Source organism: Chelonoidis abingdonii, chromosome 1, assembly GCF_003597395.2.
Source record: "Chelonoidis abingdonii isolate Lonesome George chromosome 1, CheloAbing_2.0, whole genome shotgun sequence".
Classification (NCBI taxonomy): Eukaryota; Metazoa; Chordata; order Testudines; family Testudinidae; genus Chelonoidis; species Chelonoidis abingdonii.
Window position 1 is genome coordinate 252,305,653 of NC_133769.1, and position 23,899 is coordinate 252,329,551.

At 38.0% G+C, this 23,899-nt stretch overlaps 1 protein-coding gene across 4 annotated transcripts in view; it reads right to left on the reverse strand.

Moving 5' to 3' along the window:
- TBC1D8 (TBC1 domain family member 8) overlaps positions 1 to 23,899 on the reverse strand; it is an 86,475-nt gene that overhangs the window by 46,787 nt on the left and 15,789 nt on the right. For 2 of the 4 annotated variants that reach the window (XM_075061196.1, XM_032793923.2), the window contains exons 2-5: positions 20,094 to 20,204; positions 11,075 to 11,193; positions 8,094 to 8,322; positions 1,586 to 1,826 (exon numbers count right to left, since the gene is read on the reverse strand). In XM_075061196.1, coding sequence (XP_074917297.1) covers positions 1,586 to 1,826; positions 8,094 to 8,322; positions 11,075 to 11,193; positions 20,094 to 20,204 — 700 coding nt within the window. Of the gene's footprint in view, positions 1 to 1,585; positions 1,827 to 8,093; positions 8,323 to 11,074; positions 11,194 to 20,048; positions 20,205 to 23,899 lie in introns of all 4 variants that reach the window. The other 2 variants (XM_032793922.2, XM_032793924.2) reach the window with 1 other exon arrangement.

Consider the following 23,899-nt stretch of genomic DNA (forward strand, 5'->3'; position numbering starts at 1 on the left):
TATTTACTTCAAGACACAATACTGTATATTTTTAATCTGAAAGGTGAGGTTCGGAGGAACTCGTTTGTTTAGAGGCGAGGAGGGAGGGCAGGAGAGGGAGTGGAAAGCAGAAAGAGGGTTTAGAAATACAATTGACTCTTCAGAGTAAGAGCACGCACATATACACACACACACACAAAATTGCCAAGGCAAAGTCGTGTTTTAAAAAACAAAAACCTCAACAATATCCTTTTAAGCACTTTTTAAAAATCTGGCCAAATCTTCTAGTTTAAAGCAACCTCTGGCATCACTGAATAGCCGTATATAAGTAAGTGTTACTGCTTACTGCCTTTGTTAAATTTACAGACTGCTCAAAATATATTCTTCAATGACATAATAGGCAAAATCCTAGCTCCAGTGACTTCAATGGAGCCAGGACTTCACCTATTAAGCGTAAATTTAAAATGCTTGGGGAGAACAACAACATATAGGAATCTTCAACTGCTATTAAAAGGTCCTATAGCACTATTCACAAGAATTTGGAAAAGGGGTTGTAATTTTAGCATCACTGCAGAAATGGCTACCAAAACCGAAGCATATTAATAATGGAAAGCAGCCATTGTACACTTGTATTCTCATCAGCAGAATCCCTTCTCCCCACCTAGAAACCATTCACAGATCATTCATTCATGTAGCATGAATGATCTATATTTATGAGGGTGTACAGTTCTGACTGCAGGGTCAAGGGACTTCGATGTATAATTGGGAAAATCACAACCTACACACCTGGAATGACCCCCAGACTAGAAGTATCTGACACCATGATATCAACAAGGGTGTCCCAGGTAAATTCCAACTTTCGTCATTATATTCTGCCCACCTAAAATTCCCTCTTCAGCTTCACTTTCCTTAAAAAGAAAGAGAGAGAGAGAGAGAGAGCGCGCGCACGAGCAGGTGTGCATGTGTCTGTGTTTTGTGTAATGTTACCAGCACAGAATGGTTACCACTTTCCTTCCTCAGAGTCAACTTCATTTCAGTGGTGGGTGAGGAATCCATATAGGGATTCTTTGGAACGAAAGGCAAAATGTAGTACAGATAATCGCATATGAATCTCTCACTACAGTTTTGATTCCCAGAACTCCCTGTTAAAATCAACTATGAGAATAATAGAAATAGTGACTTTCCATCTGTCAGAAGTTCATTAAGATGTGACCACAAGCAATAATTACCATGTTATCAGCACTTGGAAAGCTTACACAGAACAAAGAGCATAACAAAGACTGCTTTTGTTCAAGGCAGTTGGAATTCTTGCTTATTGGAATTTACTTTTGGGCTATGAAATGGTACTTTTAAAAGACAAAAAAAAGGAGTGATGTTGCTTCAGAAAACACAGAAAATGTAGCTGCGTGACTTGAATACCTACTCCAGACAAGTTGCATACACACTGAAAAATTCTATTTTAGAAAATCGAAAATATTATGAAGTCTGGTTTTTCATCAAGATACAGTTGTTCGATATTTAATTACCACCAAGCTAATAAAATACTGAAAAATGGGAAACGTATGTGTATAATTCTTCTTGCATAAGCAAGAACTTTGCTTTTTACCTTTTTGTAATCTGAGTAGGATCCTGGAGACCTGGATCCAGTTCAAAGATCTCATTATCTAGTAGCCTTCGGAGTGTTACGTCTGCCAGCTGCTCCATTATCCTGAATGCCTCATCAATATTAAGGAACATGGAGAAGTCTCGTTCTTTACTTGAAGTGGTGATACGGATGATATCAGTCATAAAGACATTGGAGGTTCTTTCCAGTTTCTGGACATCAACCCAGGGAACTAGGAGTTTTACTGCCATTTGAGAAAGAGCAAAAACCCCTTAGGAACTGAGTTTAAACTTTTCACAGACTTCAGAAATATGCAAACATATTAAAATTCAGAATGCACTTTAAACAGGTATAAAGGGGAAAAAAATATCCTTCTGTATATTAAACAAAAAACACAAATGTCTAATTATACCCACTATTCATTCTCCCATGTTCTAGGCAGAAAGCTTCTCTTTTGAGGGATTGCTCTCGAGTATCTTTTAGTTTTCATGGAAGACACTAAATCAAGTAATATCGACAGGATTCCTCTTCCAACAAAGCTGGTTACATTTCATTCACTAGGAGGCGGCAAGAACATGAGGAAAGGCCATGTACCCTACTGGAAGTAGGCTATGAGAAAGGTGAGAACTTGGTCTCCTACTCAGTTGGATAGTTTCAGGGAAGCAGTAGGCTAGCTTACCTCCAGAATGGATGGGTTTTGGCTGGAAGCTAAGCCCCGAGTCTGGAGACAGAAGTAAACTGGATGACTACGCAACACAACATGTAAATGATTGTACTAGGGAATTCAGTAGTGCACTCTACAGTATGGTCCTCTCATAATATCATGTGGCATAAATACTGAGCTAACGGTTTCATATACGGTATATAAATTTATAGATCTATATAATTAGCCTGTGCTGCCTCCCACAGCTTCACTGGCCAGGAACAGCGAACCATGGCCACTGGGAGCTGTAGATGGTCGTGCCTGCAGATGGTCAATGTTAGCAAAATGTTTCGCGGCCCGCAATCAGATTACCCTGATGGGCCACATGCGGCCCACAAGTTGCTCACCACTGGCTTATATTCTGTATGAAACAGGAGGAGCATGTCAAATTACAAAAAAGGTCAAAACTGGTGGCAAAAGATAACATATTTTCAAAGTTTAGGAACAATGAAAACTTAATTAAAAACTATGAAAACTTGACAGTAGCCTTTTAAGAAACTGAACATGTCAACCTTTCAAAATTCTAACTCTTTTGATAGATGTCCCTCCTTTGAGTATCTTCGAATATATTTCAGTGTAAGTGCCCTTCTTGTGTCAAAGTACTGTGACTTCACATAAAACTCACTACATCACCACCAGAAATAAAATAAGGATTTTTTGGTCAAGTAGCAGAACCAAAAGATTTAGCCCTTTGCCCATATTTCTGTTCATCCAACAGCACTGAAGCATTTCAATAAAACAGAATTAAAATAACTGCCAAGACTTTTTTTCTTTCGGTTTTGTAATTCGTGTTTTGTTTCTCCCAGCAGTTGTGTTCGATTTTGAGAGAGTGCGAGAACCAGGTTCTATTGGCATTATTTTCTAAAGCCAAAAGACTTAGGCATTTTAAGTAGCATTGCTTAAATATCTTTGTGGCTCTAGCCTAACTGCTACTTTAGCTGCCTAAATCCAAAATGTAGATGCTAAAAAAACCCATTCAGCTGCTGCCTAATCCTATAGGTAGCTACATTTCCACCAGTAAAGTCCCTTAGATACCTAACAATCTGCTGCTGGGCATCAGCATAGGCGCTTTAGTCCTGACGCCCAGGTGCCAACCTCATGCCTAAGCCCAACTGGGAACTAAGCCAGAGAAAGACTGAAAATAACTCTATAGCCCAGTGGCTCACCTGGGATGTGGGAGACCGGAGTTCAATTCCCTGTTCCAGTGCTAAAATTTGTACACAGTGGAATGTCTCTCCTGTTGAAGCCATTCCACTGCGTACAAATAATTAGTCACTGAAGACTGAGCACCACCGACCCCAGAATATCCCACAGCCTCGTGGCTAGGGCACTCTATTGAGAGGTGGAAGACACGGATTCAAATCCCTGCTTCAAACCAGGCAGAGGGGTCTCCTACATACTTGCTGAGTGCTCTGAGCTAAAGGCAGCCTTCACTTCCTGTTTTTTGTGAGGAAGAGCTCAGGTGCCAAATTCCACCAGAAGGTTCCTGACTGTGGATTCCAAGCAGAGATAGGTGCCTCCTTCTGACCCAGACTGTGACACTTAAGATAGGAAATGCCAAGGAGAGGAGTGTGACCTATTAAGCAGCTCTCCACTCACCCTGTTGGCTTTTCCAGATCCCATTTTTCAGCACTTAACTCTCCCCTTACACCGTACAAGGAGCCTGGGTGCCTAACTCCAGGCTGTGGATGCCATTAAGCAGCAGGGTTAAGTCAGGCATTTTAACACTGAGGCTAAGAGCCCTTTGTGGATCTAGTCCTTAGTGACTATGACATGAAAACCATGATAACAAATTCCTTGCTTCACAGTAAGTTCTCCAATATTAACAATCATTTATAACTATAATTATTTATGAACTATTCAGTATGTCGGTTGACAAACATGACAAAGAGTGTTCAAATAGTATCTGTCACCCATATCAGAGATGAGAAAAAAAAAATTTCAACACTAGATACCATCAAGTAAGTTTAGGACTAGGGTTGTCAAATGATTAAAAAAATTAATCGCATTGTTAAACAATAATAGAATACCATTTATTTAAAATATTTTTGGATGTTTTAAAATATATTGATTTCAATTACAGCACAGACTATAAAATGTTCAGTGCTCACTTTATATTTATTTGGATTACAAGTATTGCACTGTAGAAAAAAAAAACCCAGAAAAATATTTTTCAATTCACCTAATACAAGTACTGTAGTGCAATCTCTTTATCATAAAAGTTGAACTTACAAATGTAGACTTATGTACAGGAAATAAGTTAATTAAAAAATACAACAAATGTAACACTTTAGAGCCTGCAAATCCACTCAGTCTTCTTGTTCAGCCAATCACTCAGACAGACAAACAAGTTTGCTTAAGCAACAAAGAGTCCTGCGGCACCTTATAGACTAACAGACGTATTGGAGCATAAGCTTTCGTGGGTGAATACCCACTTCGTCGGATGCATGCTGCCTGCTTCGTGTTTACAATGTCACCTGAAAATGAGAACAGGCATTCTCATGGCACTGTTGTAGCCGGCGTCACAAGATGTTTACGTGTCAGATGCGCTAAAGATTCATATGTCCCTTCACGTTTCAACCACCATTCCAGCAGACACATGTCCATGCTGATGACGGGTTCTGATCGATAACAATCCAAAGCCGTGCGGACCGATGCATATTCATTTTCATTAGCTGAGTCAGATGCCACCAGCAGAAGGCTGATTTTCTTTTTTGATGGTTCAGGTCCTGTAGTTTCCTCATCAGAGTGTTGCTCTTTTAAGACTTCTGAAAGCATGCTTCACACCTCGTCTCTCTCACATTTTGGAAGAGACTTCAGATTCTTAAACCTTGGGTCAAATGCTGTAGCTATATCTAGAAATCCCACTTTGATACTTTCTTTGCGTTTTGCCAAATCTGCTGTGAAAGTGTTCTTAAAGTGAACAACATATGCTGGGTCATCATCTGAGACTGCTATAACACGAAATATATGGCAGAATGTGATTAAAACAGAGCAGGGCACATAAAATTCTCCTCCAAAGAGTTCAGTCACAAATTTAATTAATGTATTATTTTTTTAACGAGTGACATCAGCATGGAAGCATGTCCTCTGGAATGGTGGCTGAAGCATGAAGGGGCATATGAATGTTTAGCATATCTGGCACGTAAATAGCTTGCAATGCTGCTACAAAAGTGCCATGCAAATGCCTGTTCTCACTTTCTGTTGACATTGTAAATAAAAAGAGGGTAGCATTAGCTCCTGTAAATGTAACTAAACTTGTTTGTCTTAGTGATTGGCTGAACAAGAAGAAGGACTGAGTGGACTTGTAGGCTCTGAAGTTTCACATTGTTTTGTTTTTGAGAGCAGTTATGTAAAAAAAAAAGTCTACATTTATAAGTTTCACTTCCACAACACACAGATTGCATTACAGTACTTGTATGAGGTGAATTGAAAAATACTATTTCTTTTGTTAATCTTTCACAGTGCAAATATTTGTAATCAAGAATAATATACACTTTGATTTCAATTACAACACAGAATACAATATATATAAAAATGTAGAAAAACATCCAAAACATTTAATCAATTTCAATTGGTATTCTATTGCTTAACAGTGCAATTAATCGCGATTACTTTTTTTAATCGCGATAAATTTTTTTGAGTTAATCATGTGAGTTAACTGCAATTAATCAACAGCCCTATTTAGGACCAACATTTAGGAAGGGTTGGTGCACAGGTGCTGGAACTAGAGCTGCAGGGGGTGCTGCAGCACCCTCTGACTTGAAGTGGTTTCCATTATATACAGAGTTTATAGTTTGGTTTAATGGCTCTCAGCACCCCCGCTATACAGATTATTCTAGCAACTCTGGGGTGGTGTGTTGGGGTTTTTGTTGTTTTGTTTTGGATTTTTTGGGGAGGAGGGGGAGGAATACAGTACATTCTTCAAGAGAAAAAAAAAAGTTAATGAAACCTGTTTTGCTTTTTTATATACTTTCCCAAGCATTAGCCTAATTAATGCATGAGAACCAGGAAGTGAAACAGACTATAAACAATAGTAAATGAGTCGTTTATTGTCACTGTCCAAGATGAAAAATGAACATAAATGTAAAGTAAATTATATTTATTTCAATTTTGCATTTTAATAAAGTGTTACTCGCAAAGATAAGAGGCTATTTCTGGTTATGTACTATAATATTTGATAGTGTCCCTTCATTATCCTTCAACAATCTCCAGTAATATATAAAATGAGGCTTTGTGAATAATATTAAGGCATTTTTTCTCTTTCTGCTTTGATTTGTAAAAATCAATTTTATTGCGTGCAGAGGATTTCATATGATCATCATATATTAGTGGACAATCAACAAGATATTTAAAACAGAGACTGAGCTAACTATGCATCAAAACAACAACATTTTTCCAAGACACATGCAACTTCTGTATTATAATCAGCAGAAGTTGCAAGTGCAACATGATAACTGGGTTCTAATAAAGTAGAAAGGAAAAGACATCTAATTGGGGGAGATGTATTAAATCCTAGAAATTAAGAGTTAACATTTTGCATATTTTACTGTACTCTAATTCAGCTTTAAATCCATAAATACAATATTTGAATAACCACATGATCACAATTTAACTTGATAAAATAACTTCTATACATAAACAGTAAAGCCTCCCTGATCATTAGAGTATAATTAACAATGTTTCATTCTGCTGTTCCTACTGGAGTTGTGGTAGAATTTACAGGAATCCCTACAGTGTTACTCAAGAGCATAATCCTGTTAAGGAGAAGAAGACACACACATCCTGAAAAGAAAAAAAACAGTTAAAAGGGTGTCTTCATTTATAATTTCCATCATCCAAGACTGGGTATGGAGGGCATCTCATAAGAACACTCCCTGGGGCTCCATTGGAAACATGGGACTATATCTTTTGGAATGGCTTATTAGTAGTGATTATCTGGTAGATTTTTCAAGCCATTCTTAAAACTTTAACTTGTCACTTCTGTGAAAGATTTAAAGGTGGAAAAGGGAAAACAAATGTTTTAAGACATTTGGGGGTTGTTTGTTTTAACTCCCCCTTATCTGTAAAACTTGTTCAGAAGCTTGAAAAAACAAAATTTCATTCCTTTTCTTTTGAAAATACTGGTTTTCCCCTTCCACTTCGTCACATGGAGAACAAGATACAGCTGTGTTATGTTTACTACTCATATTACTTTAAAGTGCATAACTGACGTCATGTAGTTCTAAGAACGGGTTTTTTTACCCAACTTACACTTCCTTTGCTGTCTCTGTACTAACTGCAGCTATTAACAGTGGCTATTTTTGTGTGTGTGCATGTACACACCAATGGGGGAGGGACTGTTTCTGAATGACTATGTTCTGTATTAAAAATAGTTATTTAAGAATTTGTCACATCAGATACATTTTAAGGCAGATCTACTTTGGGCCTAAACTATTTGGCACGCTTTTAGAGCGGACTGTTTTACTGACTTCCACCATACAGTTACCACCACGATCCACTTCACATTTAAAAAAACAACAGTTTAAAGCAATTGTCATCTATGTATACTAATAAGAAAACAGTTTGTTGTAAGTAAAATATAAAAATGGATGACACATGACAACGTGGAATTTTTAAAAGCAAATACACTCAAATTTAACAAGATAGTTGACCCAAAACAAGTTTCAGAACTCTTCATTGTTGCACTAGCCAAATACCATACAATAAGATTAGATTTAAATACATCAACATAAATATTACCCAAAAATTGATATATATGTTTACAACTCTGTATAGGGATAACAGTTTTTATATGTTCAGACTTACATTCTTTGCCTAGGAAGAAGGAATAAAAACAGAAGTGATTGATGCTCAGATAAAGCCAGCCTTGACGAGGAACTTTACCCTTCCAGCAGCAGCATGAATAATAGGTAATTAACTTCTCTGCTTCAGGGAAGTTAAATCTGGCTTCGAATTTCACTAGCGCCTCTCGAAACTTCTCAGGATCCTCCTCCTGCTCTGCTACTTTACTCCTGGTCTCTTCTGCTATCAATGCCTGATTCAATGACAAGATAATATATTATGACAAACTGGCAGTTTGCCCAAACTAGTTATTACAAGCCATCAGTACATTTTTTAAATCCTGATTCTCTCTTATAAAGGTATCCAAGTTGATGTGCAAGTTATACAGACATTTACTTAGTATTTGCAGTCTGTTTACCCACACTTCCAAACCTAGTCTTCTTTTTGGTCCCAACTTATAACTGAAAAATATTGTTCAAACTACAATTTATAATTACAATCTTGATACCAATAATGGCTTGCTTTGATCACCACAATTATTTCAAATAACCCAGAGAAGGCAATAAATATTATTGGAATTTCACTCAGCATATGATGGCTGTAGAAGCTTTAATTTGACTTACATAGCACAAAGCTACAGTACCAAATTTTTATATTGATCAGCACTATTACCAAGAAACAGTACAATGAAGTATTCGATAAACAGTAATAAGCTTTTAACTATTTTTTTAAAGACTTGAAATAATTAAGTGCTATGTCTTTTCATTACACCTCTACAAAAAATAAGAAGTAGAGAAAGACAGTTAAATGCAAATTTACTTCAGGTGCTACAAAACACAAAATCAGTCCTACTGGAATACCGTAATCCCATATGCCAGATGTCTATAGAAAAGGCAAGAGAGCTGATGTAACAATAAAAATATGGGCCCATTATTCAGTTTGAAACCTGCAGAATTCTAGGTGTCCTGCTCTCACTTTCATGGTCACAAAATTACTAAAAGACGTGCGTTTTATTCAAGTCTTTCAGAAAACTTGGATGTACAGGGTGTAGTAAGGAAAGAAAAATCACTGAACTACTGCCAGAAATAGGAATTTAAAAAAAGAAGAAAACTTTTCAACAAGGTGCACGCTTTACAGATGTTGCATCAAGGATCAAGTAGATGATGGTCTCATTTTTCCCCATTTAGGGACAAAATTTAGATACAGTAACAGACTATTTGGAGGTAGTCTTTCAAACACAGATGTTTTGGATGGTCTTCAGTCCCTGGATAAAAATTTATCTTTATTTCTGTAACATCACAGATAAACAAGAGTTTAACTGCAGTCCAAGACCAATGATATCAATGATGCTAAAGATTCATGTACTGTAATCTATAGGGCCCTACCAAATTCATGGTCCAGTTTGGTCAATTTCACGGTCATAGGATTTTAAAAATAGTAAATTTCATGATTTCAGCTATTTAAATTTGAAATTTCACAGTGTTATAATTGTAGGGTCCTGACCCAAAAAGGAGTTGTGTGTGGGGGTCACAAGCTTATTATGGGGTGGGGACTTCAGTACTATTACCCTTACTTCTTCACTGCTGCTGCTGCTGGTGGGCATCTGGAGAGTGGCAGCTCCTGGTCAGGAGCCCAGCTCTGAAAGAAGAGCCACCACCAGCAGAGCTCAGAAGTAAGGATGGCATGTTATGGTATTGCCACTCTTACTTCTGCACTACTGCTGGCAGGGCACTGCTTTTGGGTCAGGACCCCCAATTTGAGAAACACTGGTCTCCCCAGTGAAATCTGTATAGTATAGAAAAAGCACATAAAAGACCAGATTTCACGGTCCGTGACACGTTTTTCATGGCAGTGAATTTGGTAGCGTCTTAGGATGTCAGAGCATTTTTGTGTTGAGTACCCTCTACAAATTAAAAGTTCCTTGAGCATGGGTGCAGAGGCAGAACCCTCTTAGAAATCCAAGCAACCTCCCTCGTCCAAGTGTGTGTGTGATCAAGGCTGGCTTCTCACATAAGCACTGCCCCTGGACAGTGGGACCCATCATATCTTAAATCTGGGTCTTGTGCTAGTAGGTTCAGTCATTTGTCAATTATGTGTCTGGTGAAATTTTCGATCTTGAGTAAGCCGATGGGTGTGAGAGTGCTCTTGCACGGATAGATGTAGATAGGAGAGACTGATGGGAAAAGTCTCCCATCAGTGTGTTAGGAAAGTATGAGAGAGAGAAAGATCAGGGGAGAGGAAGGAAGCAGGAAAAGAAAAGGGAGAAGCTACACAACTATAGGAACACAATGTGTGCTTAGTGTAGGATCAAGAAAAGAGAATAAATAGATATTGAAGAAAACTCAAGAAACAATACATCATGATCTATTACAGGAAAGAACATTGGAGTGAAGCCAGAATGGGAAAGAATGTATAATGGAAGTGAGAAAAGATGACACTATACACCTCATTTGCAGAGGTATTAAGAACCTGCAGCTCCCACTGACTTCAGTTGCAGGTGGAAGCGCTCAGCACCTCTGAAAATCAGGCCCTGCAAGTATTGAATTGAAAGGTAAATGTAATGTACTGCCAATCAACTACAGCCCATGACAGACTACACAGCTGTTACTCCTGTAGCTTCCTAAGGCATGATGGCACAGGTATTTTTCACCATATCTAGTAAGCACTAAGCATGTGGATATCAGATGAAAATACTGTGTTGACATACTTTCCAACTCTTTCCAGTGAGGGATGACAACAAACTAATGAGGCCACTGATATGAAATATGGAAATCAAGACTTGAAAAAGAAAGCTATGTACATTTCATGACAAATATAATTGTGTTCAGAATAAATACAGCTGCAAAGTCACCTCATTTTATCTAAAATACTGTCTAGATGGGCAAAAGCTAATAGGGACACAAACAGTTGGTAGACTAGTAGAGTTCCACAATATCAAGAGTTATTTCTACCAGTTCCTTTACTAGTGGGCAGGGGAAAGATGAAAGCAAGACAACTTTTCTTACCTTTACTTTCCCTTTGACAAAACTAACAATATCTTCTTTATTATCAAAAACAGACAAAGTATGGAGTAAGTTTTGTTCCAGCCACTCCCAGTGCTGATTTATCTCCTCTAAAGTAGCACCTAGAAAAGTAAAAAGAGCTAATTAAAAACCACATAGAAGAAATTGCAGAAGAAACTAACTAGAAAAAACTAACTAGAAATTAAACACAGTTGTGTCATAGTGCATTAAAATAAATTAAGTTTCTGAAGTCACAAATGAAAACTATTAGTAGCAAATAGGTCAATAAGATGTTACATTTCAAGGCATAACTAGAGAAAGCAAAAGTAATACTATTTTAAGCAGTAGTTTTTAGTACTTTTAGTTTTCAAGATCTGAACACAAGTTCTCTGCAGAAAAAATGCTGGTCTGACTTTCAAAACAGAAAAAATACAACAAAGTTCTTACTGCCCTGTCTGGACATGGCTCATTTTTGATTTAAGGTTTAACTCTCCTGCCTCTCCCAATAAACACATGCTCTCTCTCTCTCACACACACACACACACACACACACACGTGCCTTTGGGAGGAAGTTATATGACCTTTAATTTGGTACCCTATTCATGAAGACTTCTGTAATAATCAAGATGTCTGACAACAAAGGAGTTTGGTTTTGGTTGTTTTAGCATTGCTTGACAAGCCTAAAATGAAAATGTCTGCCGTTTTGGAGAGAGGTGGGTGAATAGAATAAGCTTTGAAACATGATGAATTTCTTTAAAAAGCAATACAATTTATTCTTATTAAGTACCACGTGTACCTACGAACTCCAAAAACGTGATTTTAGTCTCTGGCAGTTTGCTTCAGGCAAAATGCTTGTTGAGCTCCACTGCTCCAAAAAAGCTGCAGTTGTGTGTCATAACGACATGAGACCAAAAAAGTGCAAGGCAAAGAGGAAAGTTATAAAACAGCACTAGTAGGAAAAAAAGCTAACCACCCCACTACAAGATAGCACCTGCCAGTCATTACACAGGATAGGTAACAGGTAAAGAAGGCATGATGTGCTCCTTTCAGTGCCCTTCTGGGAAGAGGCAACAGTGAACAAAAAGAGCAGAGCAGAGCATGGAGGAAGAAAAAGAAAATTCAAGTACAAATCTCATTAATCACAAAACCTGAGATCTGTAAACATCAAAGACACTGCATGTCATCTCACACGGCAGAGATGATAAATTTAGCTAAACATTTTCCACCTTCCTCTGCTAGGTTTCCCACGAGGAATGCCAACTGGCAGGGAAACTTTCCAAGATTTAACTTCCTCAACAGGAAGGTCTTGCGATGGAACTTCATAAATATCATCAATCAAGGTAAAAAATATAGAAGAAATCATAAGAAAGAAGACAGCCATTTAGATGGCCTTTGCTAACGATTAGGAGGACCACAAGCTGTAGGATATTAATTAAGACCTACTATTTCATAGGGGCTGTTTTAATATAAAATGACAATTTATTAAATTGAATTTTTAAGCCTGAACAATGTAGACAGAGGGTAAACACAGTGAGGATGAATCAGCGCTCTGCCCTTGTGTGTGCAGTCTGAAATGAGAGACTACAGTAAGGAGGAGTATTCCATAGTAGTTGTCATATCTTCTTTTTTGCTAGACACCCAAGCACCGGTCATCTCTCACCTGCACTGCTGTAAATCTTCTCTCTGCCTTACGGTCTACCCACTCATTCTATTCAAAATGTTGTCCAAGTTATCTTCCTTCTCTCTGACCATGTCACCTTACCACTTCATGACTCGCTCTTCTCCCTGAGTTCCCCATCTCTTACTCCCTAAATTCAAATTCCTTGTCTTCAAATACAAGCATGATCTAAGACTCCATCTACATGACAGACCTTACAGCAGCACAGCTGTACCAAAGCAACTGTGCTGCTGTAAGTCCTCATGCAGCGGCTCTATGCCAAAGGGAGAGAGCTCTCCTGTCGACATAATTAAACCCCCCAAACGAGTGGTAGTAGCTACGTCAGCAGGAGAAGCTCTTCTGCCAACAAGATGCTGTAAACACAACAACTTATGCCAGGGAAACTTTGGTAGCTCAGGGGTGTGTCTTTATTTATAACACTGATCAACGTAAGTTTTGCCGACATAAGTGGTAGCGTAGACATGGCCTTACTCACCTCTTCCCTGGCCACTCTCCTTCCTTCTCATGCCCCCATGCTCTTCCCAATCCTTTTGCCTTACTCCTCCCTTCATCTACTCCTCTCTCTCTCTGCTTCATGGCTTTTTTTTTTTTTTTTTTCCTCAAAATACTGCCCTATGCCTAGAGTCTCTTGTCCTCATCTGCTAAGCACCCTCTCAACTCCTCCTCTTCTCTCCTCTGAACCCATTTCTTCAATAATCCCCACACCCACTCTGGTCTGAACGGTCTTCACGTCTCTTGCCTGGTATTTTTTGCAGCACTGCTGTAGCTGGGTTAGTCCCAGGATATCAGAGAGACAATGTGGATAAGGGAATTTATTTTATTTGAGTAATTTCTGTTAGTGAGAGAGACATGCTTTTAAGCTACATAGAGCTTTTCTTCAGGTCTGAAAAAGTAATTAGAGTGTCACAGCTAAATATAAGGTGAGACAGATTGTTAAGCATAAGGGGTTGCAGAAGACCAGTTAAAATGAAGGGGCAACTGACACTCTGGTCACAGGACAATCTGTCCCACCTTGTAATTAGCAGTGACACTGATTACTTTTTCCAGACCTGAATAAGAGCTCTGTGTAGCTTGCAAACTTGTCTCTCACCAATAGAAGTTGCTCCAATTAAAGATATTACCCTCATCCACCTTGCCTTGAATTTGTCCATCTTATTTTGCTTGTAAATGCTCTGAAAAGGCAGAGAACACGCTGTGTGAAAGCTAGCATTTAAACCCACAGACCCTATCTAAGCGGGCTGTTAATAATTAATAATCTGCTTTTCAACAGCATGTTAACTATCAAGCAATGCAGGAGCAACACAAAATTACGTACTCTCATGGGGATTGCTAGGAGGCACAGGAGCTGCTCCTTGGCTGCATTTCCAACTTTTACTGCAGTAGAAACTGCCTGTAACCCCCTTCAACCCAGAACAATCTGTGGATTGTTAAGGGGAATCTTGAGAGTCCCTCCAGCACCTCACTAGTACAGGGAAAAATTAATACGCAGATTCCCCTAGTTGCTACAGTAGAATCTAACATTGCTTTTCTGCTCCAAGGCTCCAGCTTTATGGGGAACTTAAGGGGGCAGAGTCTCAGCAGCTTTTCCCCATGGCCTTCCCTAAATAAATTCAGGTATCAGTTTTGGGGAACAAGGATAAGCAAAGAAACACAAGGGAAGAGGCAGCTTGGAAAACTTCGACACTGTGCTAAAGAGAGTCGGGTTCTGCTCTGTTATTGACTGATATTGCCAGCCCTAGCAGGAAGCCTGCTTCTTTCCCAGTTGCTGAAGGCAGCATTTCATAACCAAAGGATTATTAGTCAGAAGCAGGTTAAATTTTTATTGTTCTTAATGTCTTTATGGATTTTTTGCTCATAAAACTGCAAACATGCTTTAACTACAAAAGACACAAAAAATATAAGACCGGCCATACTATGTTACACCAATAATCCATCTAGTCCAGTATCCTTTCTTCTGACAGTGGTCAATGCCAGATGCTTCAGAGGGAATGAACTGAACAGGTCAGTTATCAAGTGATCCATCCCCTGTCGTCCAGTCCCAGCATCAAACAGTCAAAGGCTTAGCCATCTTGGCTAATACACATTGATCAACCTATCCTCCATGAACTTATCTAATTGTATTTTCAACCCAGTTATATTTTTGGCCTTCACAACATTCCCTAGCAATGAGTGCCATAGGATGACTGTGAGTTGTGTAAAGAAGTACTTCTCTTTGTTTTAAACCTGCTGCCTACTGATTTCATTGGGGGACCCCTAGCTCTTGTTATGTGAAAGGGTAAGTAACACTTCCTTATTTATTTTCTCCACACAATTCAAGATTTTATAGACCTCTATTGAATCCTCCCTTAGTCACTTCTTTTCCAAGCTGAATGGTCCCAGCATTTTTAATCTCTTCTCATATGAAGGTTGTTCCATACCCCTAACCATTTTTGTTGCCTTTCTCTGTAGCTTTTCCAATTCTAATGTATCTTTTTTCAGATGGGGCAACCAAAACATCACACAGTATTCAAGGCGTGGGCACACTATAGATTTCTAAAGTGGCATTATGATATTTCCTGACTTATTATCTATCCATTTAACTAGTGGTTCCTAAGATTGTTAGCTTTTTTGACTCCACATTGAGCACGTTTTCAGAGAATTATCCACAATGACTCCCAGATCTTTCTTGAGTGGTAACGGCTAATTTAAATCCCATCATTTAATAAGGATTATGTTTTCCAATGTGCATTACTTAGCATTTATCAACATTAAATTTCCCCATCTGCCATTTTCTGGACCAGTCATCCAGTTTTGTGAAATCCCTTTGTAACTCTTCCCAGTCAGCTTTGGATGTAACTATCATGAGTAATTGTGTATCATCTGCAAACTTTGCCACCTCATCATTAACCCCTTTTTCTAGATCACTTATGAATATGCTGAATAGCACTGGTCCCAGTTCAGATCCTTGGAGGACCCTGCTGTTCATCTCTCTCCATTCTGAAAACTGACCATTTATTCCTACCCTTTTTTTTCCTGTCTTTTAGCCAGTTATTGATCCATGAGAGAACCCTCCCTCATATCCCATATCCCTCATATCCCTTACTTTGCTTAAGAGCCTTTGGTGAGAACCATGTCAAAAGCTTTCTAAAAGTCCAAATATAGTATATCAATTGAATTACCCTTGTCAACGTTTGCGGACCCCCTCAAAGAATTTTAACAGATTGGTGAGGAGTGATTTCCTTTTACAAAAGCCGTGTTGACTATGCCTCAACAAATCGTGTTCAATTGTGTGTCTGATAATAACAGTAAAAACCAATGCAAAGAATTAATTTAGCTTCTCTGCAACAGCCTTGTCTTCCTTAATTATTCCTTTAGCCCCACTGACTAACTGGCAGACTTCCTGCTTCTGATGTCATTTGAAAAAAAAATTGGTGTTAGTTTTTGCCTCTTTTGCTAGTTTGCTCTTCAAACACTTTTTTGGCCTGCCTCATTCTATTTTTTGAACTAGACATCAGAATTTATGCTCCTTTCTATTTTCCTCACTAGGATCTGACTTCCAATTTTTAAAGGATGTCTTTTTGTCTCTAACTACCTTTTTTAATTCTGTTGAGCCATGGTGGAATTTTTTTGGTCCTCTAATTATTTTTTATTTGGGGTATACATTTAATTTGAGCCACTATTATGGTGCTTTTAAAAGTGTCCATTCAGCTTGCGAGCATTTCACTCGTCACTATACCTTTTAATTTCCATTTAACTAGCATCCTCATTTTTGTGTAGTTCCCCTTTTTCAAGTTAAATGCTACTGTGGTATTTTCCCTCACAAAAAGATGTTAAATTTAATTACATTATGGTCACTATTACCAAGCAGTTCAGCTATATTCACCTCTTGGACCAGATCCTGTGCTCCACTTAGGACTAAACTGAGAATTGCCTCTTCCCTTATGGGTTCCAGGACTAGTTTCTCCATGAACCAGTCATTAATGGTGTCTAGAGATTTTATCTCTGGATTCCATCCTAAGATGACATGTACCCAGTCAATATGGGATTAGTTGAAAACTCCCATTATTATTGGGTTTTCTTTGTTTGCAGCCTCTCTAATCTCCCTGAACATTTCACAATCACCATCACCCCCCTGGTTTGGTGGTCGGTACCATATTCCTACTGCTATATTCTTCTTGTTCAAGCATGGAATTTTTATCCATAGAGATTTCTTTGGTACAGTCCGATTCATTTCAGATTTTCATCTTATCTGACTCTGCTTTTTTTCACATCTAGTGCCACTCTCTCACCAACGTGACCTATTCTATCATTCCTATGTATTTTGTATCCTAGTACTACTGTGTCCCATTGATTATCATCATTCCACCAAGTTTCTGTGATGCCTATCAATATCCTCATTTAAAATCAGGTACTCAAGTTCACCCATCTGTGTATTTAGACTTCTATCATTTGTATAGAAGTACTTATAAAAGTTGTCAATATTTAGCTGTCTGCCTTCATGTGATATAATTGAATGGGACTCTCTTTCGTTTGACTGTTTTTCTTCAGCTCCTACTTGTACTTTATCAACTTCTACCCGCTCCACTTTACTAGGACAGAGAATCCCTGTTAACAGATCCTCCCCTAAGGAATGTATGTGCTTCTCTGCACCTGTTGACTGTCCCCCTGCTCTTAGTTTAAAAACTCCTCTACAACTCTTAAATTTACACGACAGCAATCCCGTTTCGTTTTAGTTTAGATGGAGCCCATCCTTTCTGTATAGGCTCCTCCCTTTCCAAAAGGATCTCCAGTTCCTAATAAACCTAAAACCTCCTCCTTACACTATCATCTCATCTATGTATTGAGACCCTATAGTTTTGCTTGTCTAATTGTCCTGAACATGGAACTGGAAGCATTTCAGAGAATGCTACCTTGGAGGTTCTGGACTTAAATCCTTTACGTAGCAGCCTAAATTCGGCCTCCAGAACCTCTCTCCTATCCCTGTGTCACTGGTACTTACATCCAGCACCAGCAGCTCCTCCCCAGCACTACAGATAAGTCTAGCTAGATGTCTTGAGAGATCCACAACCTTCACACCTGGCAGGCAATTCACCGTGGCATTCTCCCAGGCATCACACCCCCAACTATCTATATTTCTAATAATCAAATCCCTCAATACTATTACCTGTCTGTTCCTAATAAGTCCCCTCCCTTGGAGGGGGATCCTCAGTGCAAGAGGATACCATGGCAACATCTGCAAGGAGGATCCCAACTATGTGACGGTTTCTCTCCACTTCTGCTTGATGTTCTCCTTCCCAGAGATTTTCATTCTCTGCACCACCATAAAGGCCGTCAGATTGGGAGTGGGACCGCTCTACTGTGTCCCGGAAAGTCTTGTCTATGTACATCTCTGTCTCCCTAAGCTCCTCCAGCTCTGCCATTCTGCTGTCAAGAGACAGTACTCAGTCTCTGATAGCCATGAGCTGATTGCACTGAATGCACACATACACCACCTGCCCTCAAGGCAGGCAATCATATACACTGCATTCAATTCAATAAACTGGTTAGCTCCCCCTCTGCTGCTGAATCCACATAGTATAGATTAATGCAATATTGATCTACACAACCAGAATTATCTTCTACTGACTTGGAAAAATTAACTGTTACTTACAACAATACATCTTGGAAATCCATTTGGGGCAGGTTGGCAATTCAAGATCTTAAAGAGTTATTTGTTAAAGGCTTTTCCAAAACTTCTATAACCCACAAAAAAAAAAACTTAACCATTCCAGTCAAACAAGTGGTTCTCCTTGAAGTGAAAAACAACAGCTGCCCCAGCAGACTGAAGCAATCTGCATAGAGTAGAGCAATGATCAACCCCAGAGAGGAATATTACCTACATGCTACTTAGCAAGGGACCTAAGCATTCTTTGAGATGAACATTGATTTTCATTTTAAAATGCCAAGCTCATTTTCTTTGTCACAAGAGCAATATTTAAGAGCATGAAGTATTCTCTTCACAAAACATTCTCTTTTTAGTGGTGTGTTCTTACCTTCCAAATAAAAAAAAAAAAAAAAAAAAAAAAAAAGGACCAAGTGAACAGCAATTATGAAAATGAGGAAATGGTAGCACCTAACCACAGCCAAAAATAACATGGAGAACAGACTCTCTGCAAGCTTCCCAACACAAATGTAACAATGCACATCAATCCTAACCTACTACCCTTCACTCCTGTTTTGTATCTTCAAAATACACTAAAAATCATATAGTGGTTTTGAGGTACAGACAGGCATCCACAGAGAGTGTTTTCCAATGCATGGAGCACCTCCTCAAGAGGGTGCAAGGGAGAGCAGACACACATGCATCTTCAAAATGTGAAATGTGTGCAGCTGATGAAGAGACATCTACCAGAGTTTTCAGTAAGCCATAAACAACAACTCTAATGTGTGAGTTGCCCCACTAATTTCAATGAATACTAAATCTAACACCACCAGTGATATTTTATGTCAACATTGTTAACTATTTCACTGCTCACCCCATGAAAAAAAGGAGAGGAAATACGTTATGAAGACCTACACCAGCATTTTTTAAAACAGGAGGAAGAATAAAGGACTAGCCAGGAGAGCATAGGAAGTGTATAAAAATGCATACATTAAAATTGGTAGGCTTTAAACACCACATAGCGGAGTTGCTATGATTTACAGCTGGTTTATTTTTCTAAAGGGGTGTTCAGCTTTGAAAAGTATGGAAAACACTGCATTAAGAATTAGTTTAAAGATTAGCAAACTCAGATCTTCAGAGTGCACTATTTTTCACTATAGGGTCACCTAGCACTATGATACTTTAAAACATTTATTATTTTAAAACATTTAATATTTTTAAAATCATCTCTTTCATGAGATTTTATTGTGATCAGAAGAGCTGGGAGACTTTTTTTTTTTTTTTTTTTAAATAAACTGCAGGTAAAAATTAACTGCTGATACACGTGTTGATGAAAGACCAGAACAAAAAGCTTCCTGTTGCAAGTGGCCTGCACAGGCTACTATCTGAAATGATAAATATGTGAATGGAATGACCACATTTTGCAACAGACAGAAAAACAGGAAGGCAGGAACAGCCAGAATTTTTTTTCTTACTTAACAGAAGAAAACATTCCCTTATGTTATTAATACCTTGAATTATAACCAATAGGTATTTTGGTTATTAAACAAGTCACAGCCAGTAGCCTTTACACACACAAGGTTACTAATTTTGGTTACCTTCAGCTTCTTGGACATGCAGATACTGAGCATGCTCAGAATTTAGCTTTGAGGATCTTTTTTAATTGGTATGTAACTCACCAGCAGCTATGGCCCAGTAAACTTCTGATCCATTCAATAACTCACCACATGCTATGGCAGAGTAAACTGGTGATCCCGGAACTTGAAGTAAAATTCGAAATGGAGCAACACGTGCATTAGAATCTAGCACTGCATCCAGGGCACCCACCAAACGACCTGAACACACACACAAAAGGAGAATGACGTTTTAATTACAGCAGGACCAGCTCTCACTGAGACCAGTTTATCACTATTAGATCTATTCACGTTTAAGACCCTCAAATTCAGCACTGAACAAAATTATAACAAAGCTCTCTAACATTGATTTGTAAAATGGAGAAGTGTTCAAATGCACCAGAGACTAGAGGGCCAGGCAGACTGATCAGAAGACCAAGGTTTTACACTTCTAGTTGGTTTATTATGCCATATGGATATATGACTAACAGAAGCTTTGAAACCTAAGCTATGGTTAGAATACATAAACATGTATTATTTAGAACAGTCTCAAATGCATTGTCTCTCAGATTCTATCCCACAATTGGCTCCTGACTAAAACAAGTCTTAGCATATTATTGCTATCTGTTTGAACTGGAGTCATGAATTTGCAGGTGAAAACATAAACACAAAGAAAGTACCAAACCCTCTCCAATTATTACAGAAAAAACAATCCGAAAAAAAATCAAAATTCCTCCAATTACAAAAGATGAGCACTTAAAATGTGCATTCCCCCATTGCCGCATAAAAGGTTCTAATTCTGTAAGATGGTCTTAAAATTCTGTATTTTGCCAACAACAATACTACAATTAGGAGCACCCTATGAGTCTGCATCCTGTCATCAGAGGAAGCTATAGGGCAATGGCAGAGCACAGTCTAATCTGCAAGTTTCAAAATATTGAAGACCATGTGATTAACAAAGAAACAAACAGCCCAGAGACTAATTTTTTCATCCTGATAAAAAACCTATGCGTAGGGATTTTTAAAAGTATTTAGTTTAGGCCTCACCTTGATCCCATTTAAATCACTGGCAAAAGTTAGACCAAGCACTTCTGAAAATCCTGATAAAAGGTCAGACTTGTGAAATATGGTTATCTTTAGAGAAGACAAGAAATGCACCCATACAACGAAGCCACGTAAGTACATGGGAAACGAAGGGTATTTATCTTGTTTCTCAGTTTGTGCAATTAAATTCCCTTTTCTGTCCCTGAATGACTGATCACAGCAGCCAATTCCTCTTTTCACTCTGTTCTTCTGCTTACCAGTTCCATAATGTTCACTAACTGTAAAGAACCAAGTTTCCAACTGAACACAAGTAGTAAATAAATGAAAATAACAAATACCATCCACTCCCCAGATCAGCCAGGTTAGCCACAGTTTAAATATTATAAAAACAAAGTACTGAGAAGCCAAAACTAAGAAGAATCCTTTGAATATATTATTATATTTTAAATAAAAGATCTGAGCCAGGTTCATACACAAACTCCAATGATGATTTACTGGAATATACATCTGAAGTCTCCCTCTTCAGTTAGTTTTGTATTTTCATAATTAATATCATACATTAGAGGCCTGACTGAACTTCCATTAGTTTCTATGGAAAGACTCTCATACACTTATGTAGGATTTAGATTAGTCCCCAATCTATTTTTAATTTAGGTAGGATGGAAGGCGCTTTATAGTTTCACAAGTAAGAATGTTGTCTAGATTTCTGATCTCTCATATCTGCAGCTGATTCCAGGGCAGTAAAACAAAGGTGCATCAGTGATGCAAAATAAGCAATTTGTGCAGGTTTCACACCTGTATTTTGATTAGTTTCTTCAACAGAGACAAATATTAAGTATTTAGTGCAGGCCAAAACAATTTCCTAGTTTGACGTAAAAGCATATCAATAATCTTTCTGAGGTAGCCTCATTACTATGCTTTAGCACATCTATTTTTGAGGTGCTACAGCAATGGATAGGTTGAAATTTAACTGAACAAGCTCCAAAAATAGATCTTTCAATAATTAATCGGCGAGTGCTATAAAAACTATGTAACGTTAGCCAAAACTTGTACATTAACCTGGTGAAGATTGAGTACAAAGTTTAAGAAAGGATGAAAGCTACTTATTCAAATGCCAGAGGGGTATCCGAGTTACTCTGGATCTGTAAAAGCAGCAAAGAGTCTTAAAGGCTAGTCTATAAGGTGCCACAAGACTCTTTGCTGCTTTTATTCAAATAGAAAAAACACTTGGAAAGCAGCACTATCTTATAAATGCTGAACTCCACTTAATACTTGTAACATACAACAACTGCACAGTGCTTCCCCCTGAATGAACCAATAAAAGCATGCAAACAAAAGAATTTTCTAAAAGAGACACAATTTGAATTTTAAAATCAACTTTGTCTTTAGATTTTTTTTTAAGTTTCTGATAGAGCTCCCTTTGAAACACTCCTTTTTTCCTACACACACACACCCACCCACCCAGCCATCCACTCTCCTGTTGATATTTAAGGGTCTTCTTAACCAGGCAGGAACGGATTGACTTTTACAGGGAAAGGCAAATCTTACTATCTATACAAACCTATCAAATAAAACAAACTAGAAAAAAAAAGATAAATATGTTTTGCTAAATTTATTATAGTAATCATAGGTCTTTCTTGATACCATGCATGGAACAAAAATTTCAGAAGTAAATATGATTTTCAAGTTCATTGCATTCCTTTTAAACAATAATATTACCAGCTCTCTATTTCAATTTTTCAGCTTCAAACAATGCAAAATAAAGCCACCGAAAATAAAATGCACTTGATTTTTTACTGCACCACAGGTTTTCTAGTTAGATTTCAGAGTCCAGAAATAGATCATCTCATGAACATCACAAGTCTTTTCATGATTTTATCAAGATTACAAAGAATGTTGAAATGCAAGGGGAAGATCCAAGTCCAACGTGGACGTCAGACAAAGCTTGGAGGAGGGGAGCAGGGGGAGAATTGCTTTTCTGCTTTAAAATCAGTTTGTGTTCAATAACATGAACACTTTCCCTGGACATGGGATTTCAAAGTAAGTGTTTAACTTGTATTCTTATGGAAACAAACAGCTCTCTAAAACAAAATTTGCACTCTTCCTGTAGATCATGGATCTTAACTACAATTTTTGTTTAGTTACATTTGAAATGTCTATCTTCATGCACATTTTACAGAACCTAAATTAGTGCAAATCAAACACTGCAAAGTTATACTTTATATGCAAAGAACAACCAAATTAGAATTACAATAAAAGTTTCTAATCTGAAATCCATTTTATAGACTTCACATTATATTATGCACACCAGTTCAATAAATAAATAAATCGAAGTACAAGCTAGCAGGAGACTGAAACACTATTTTCAGATCCTGTGACAGATAGGCAGTGTCTTTGCTTTACCAAGATCATAGTGTAATCTAATCAGCCTGGATGCAGCATGCTACATAACTGTATGATTAGGTCTTCTTATTCACGTTAATCCCAACTCTGTGTGTAAGACAGCTGTGCACACTTTGGGGGAGGGGAGGAGAAAATTTCAGTGATACCTTTCTGGTTATCAAACAAACATGCAGAAGTATGATCTACCATTTGAGCTTAATCTGTATTTACCTGAAACCTCAAAGAGAAGAAGATATCACAAATTGCAATGTATGATCCTATAATTTGAGTACCACAACTCACGGCTACAATCTAGAAAGGACCAATTACAGCAAAGTCACCTGAAAAACACTGATTTCTATGTAAATGTATTTATTCAAAGTCTCAGGAATGCAGATTTCTCTAACTTGGTGTGAATTATCCATATGATATTTGAAGCATTCCATTAAACTTTGAGAGACTGGATGTTCGAAAATGAAAGGTGGACTCAA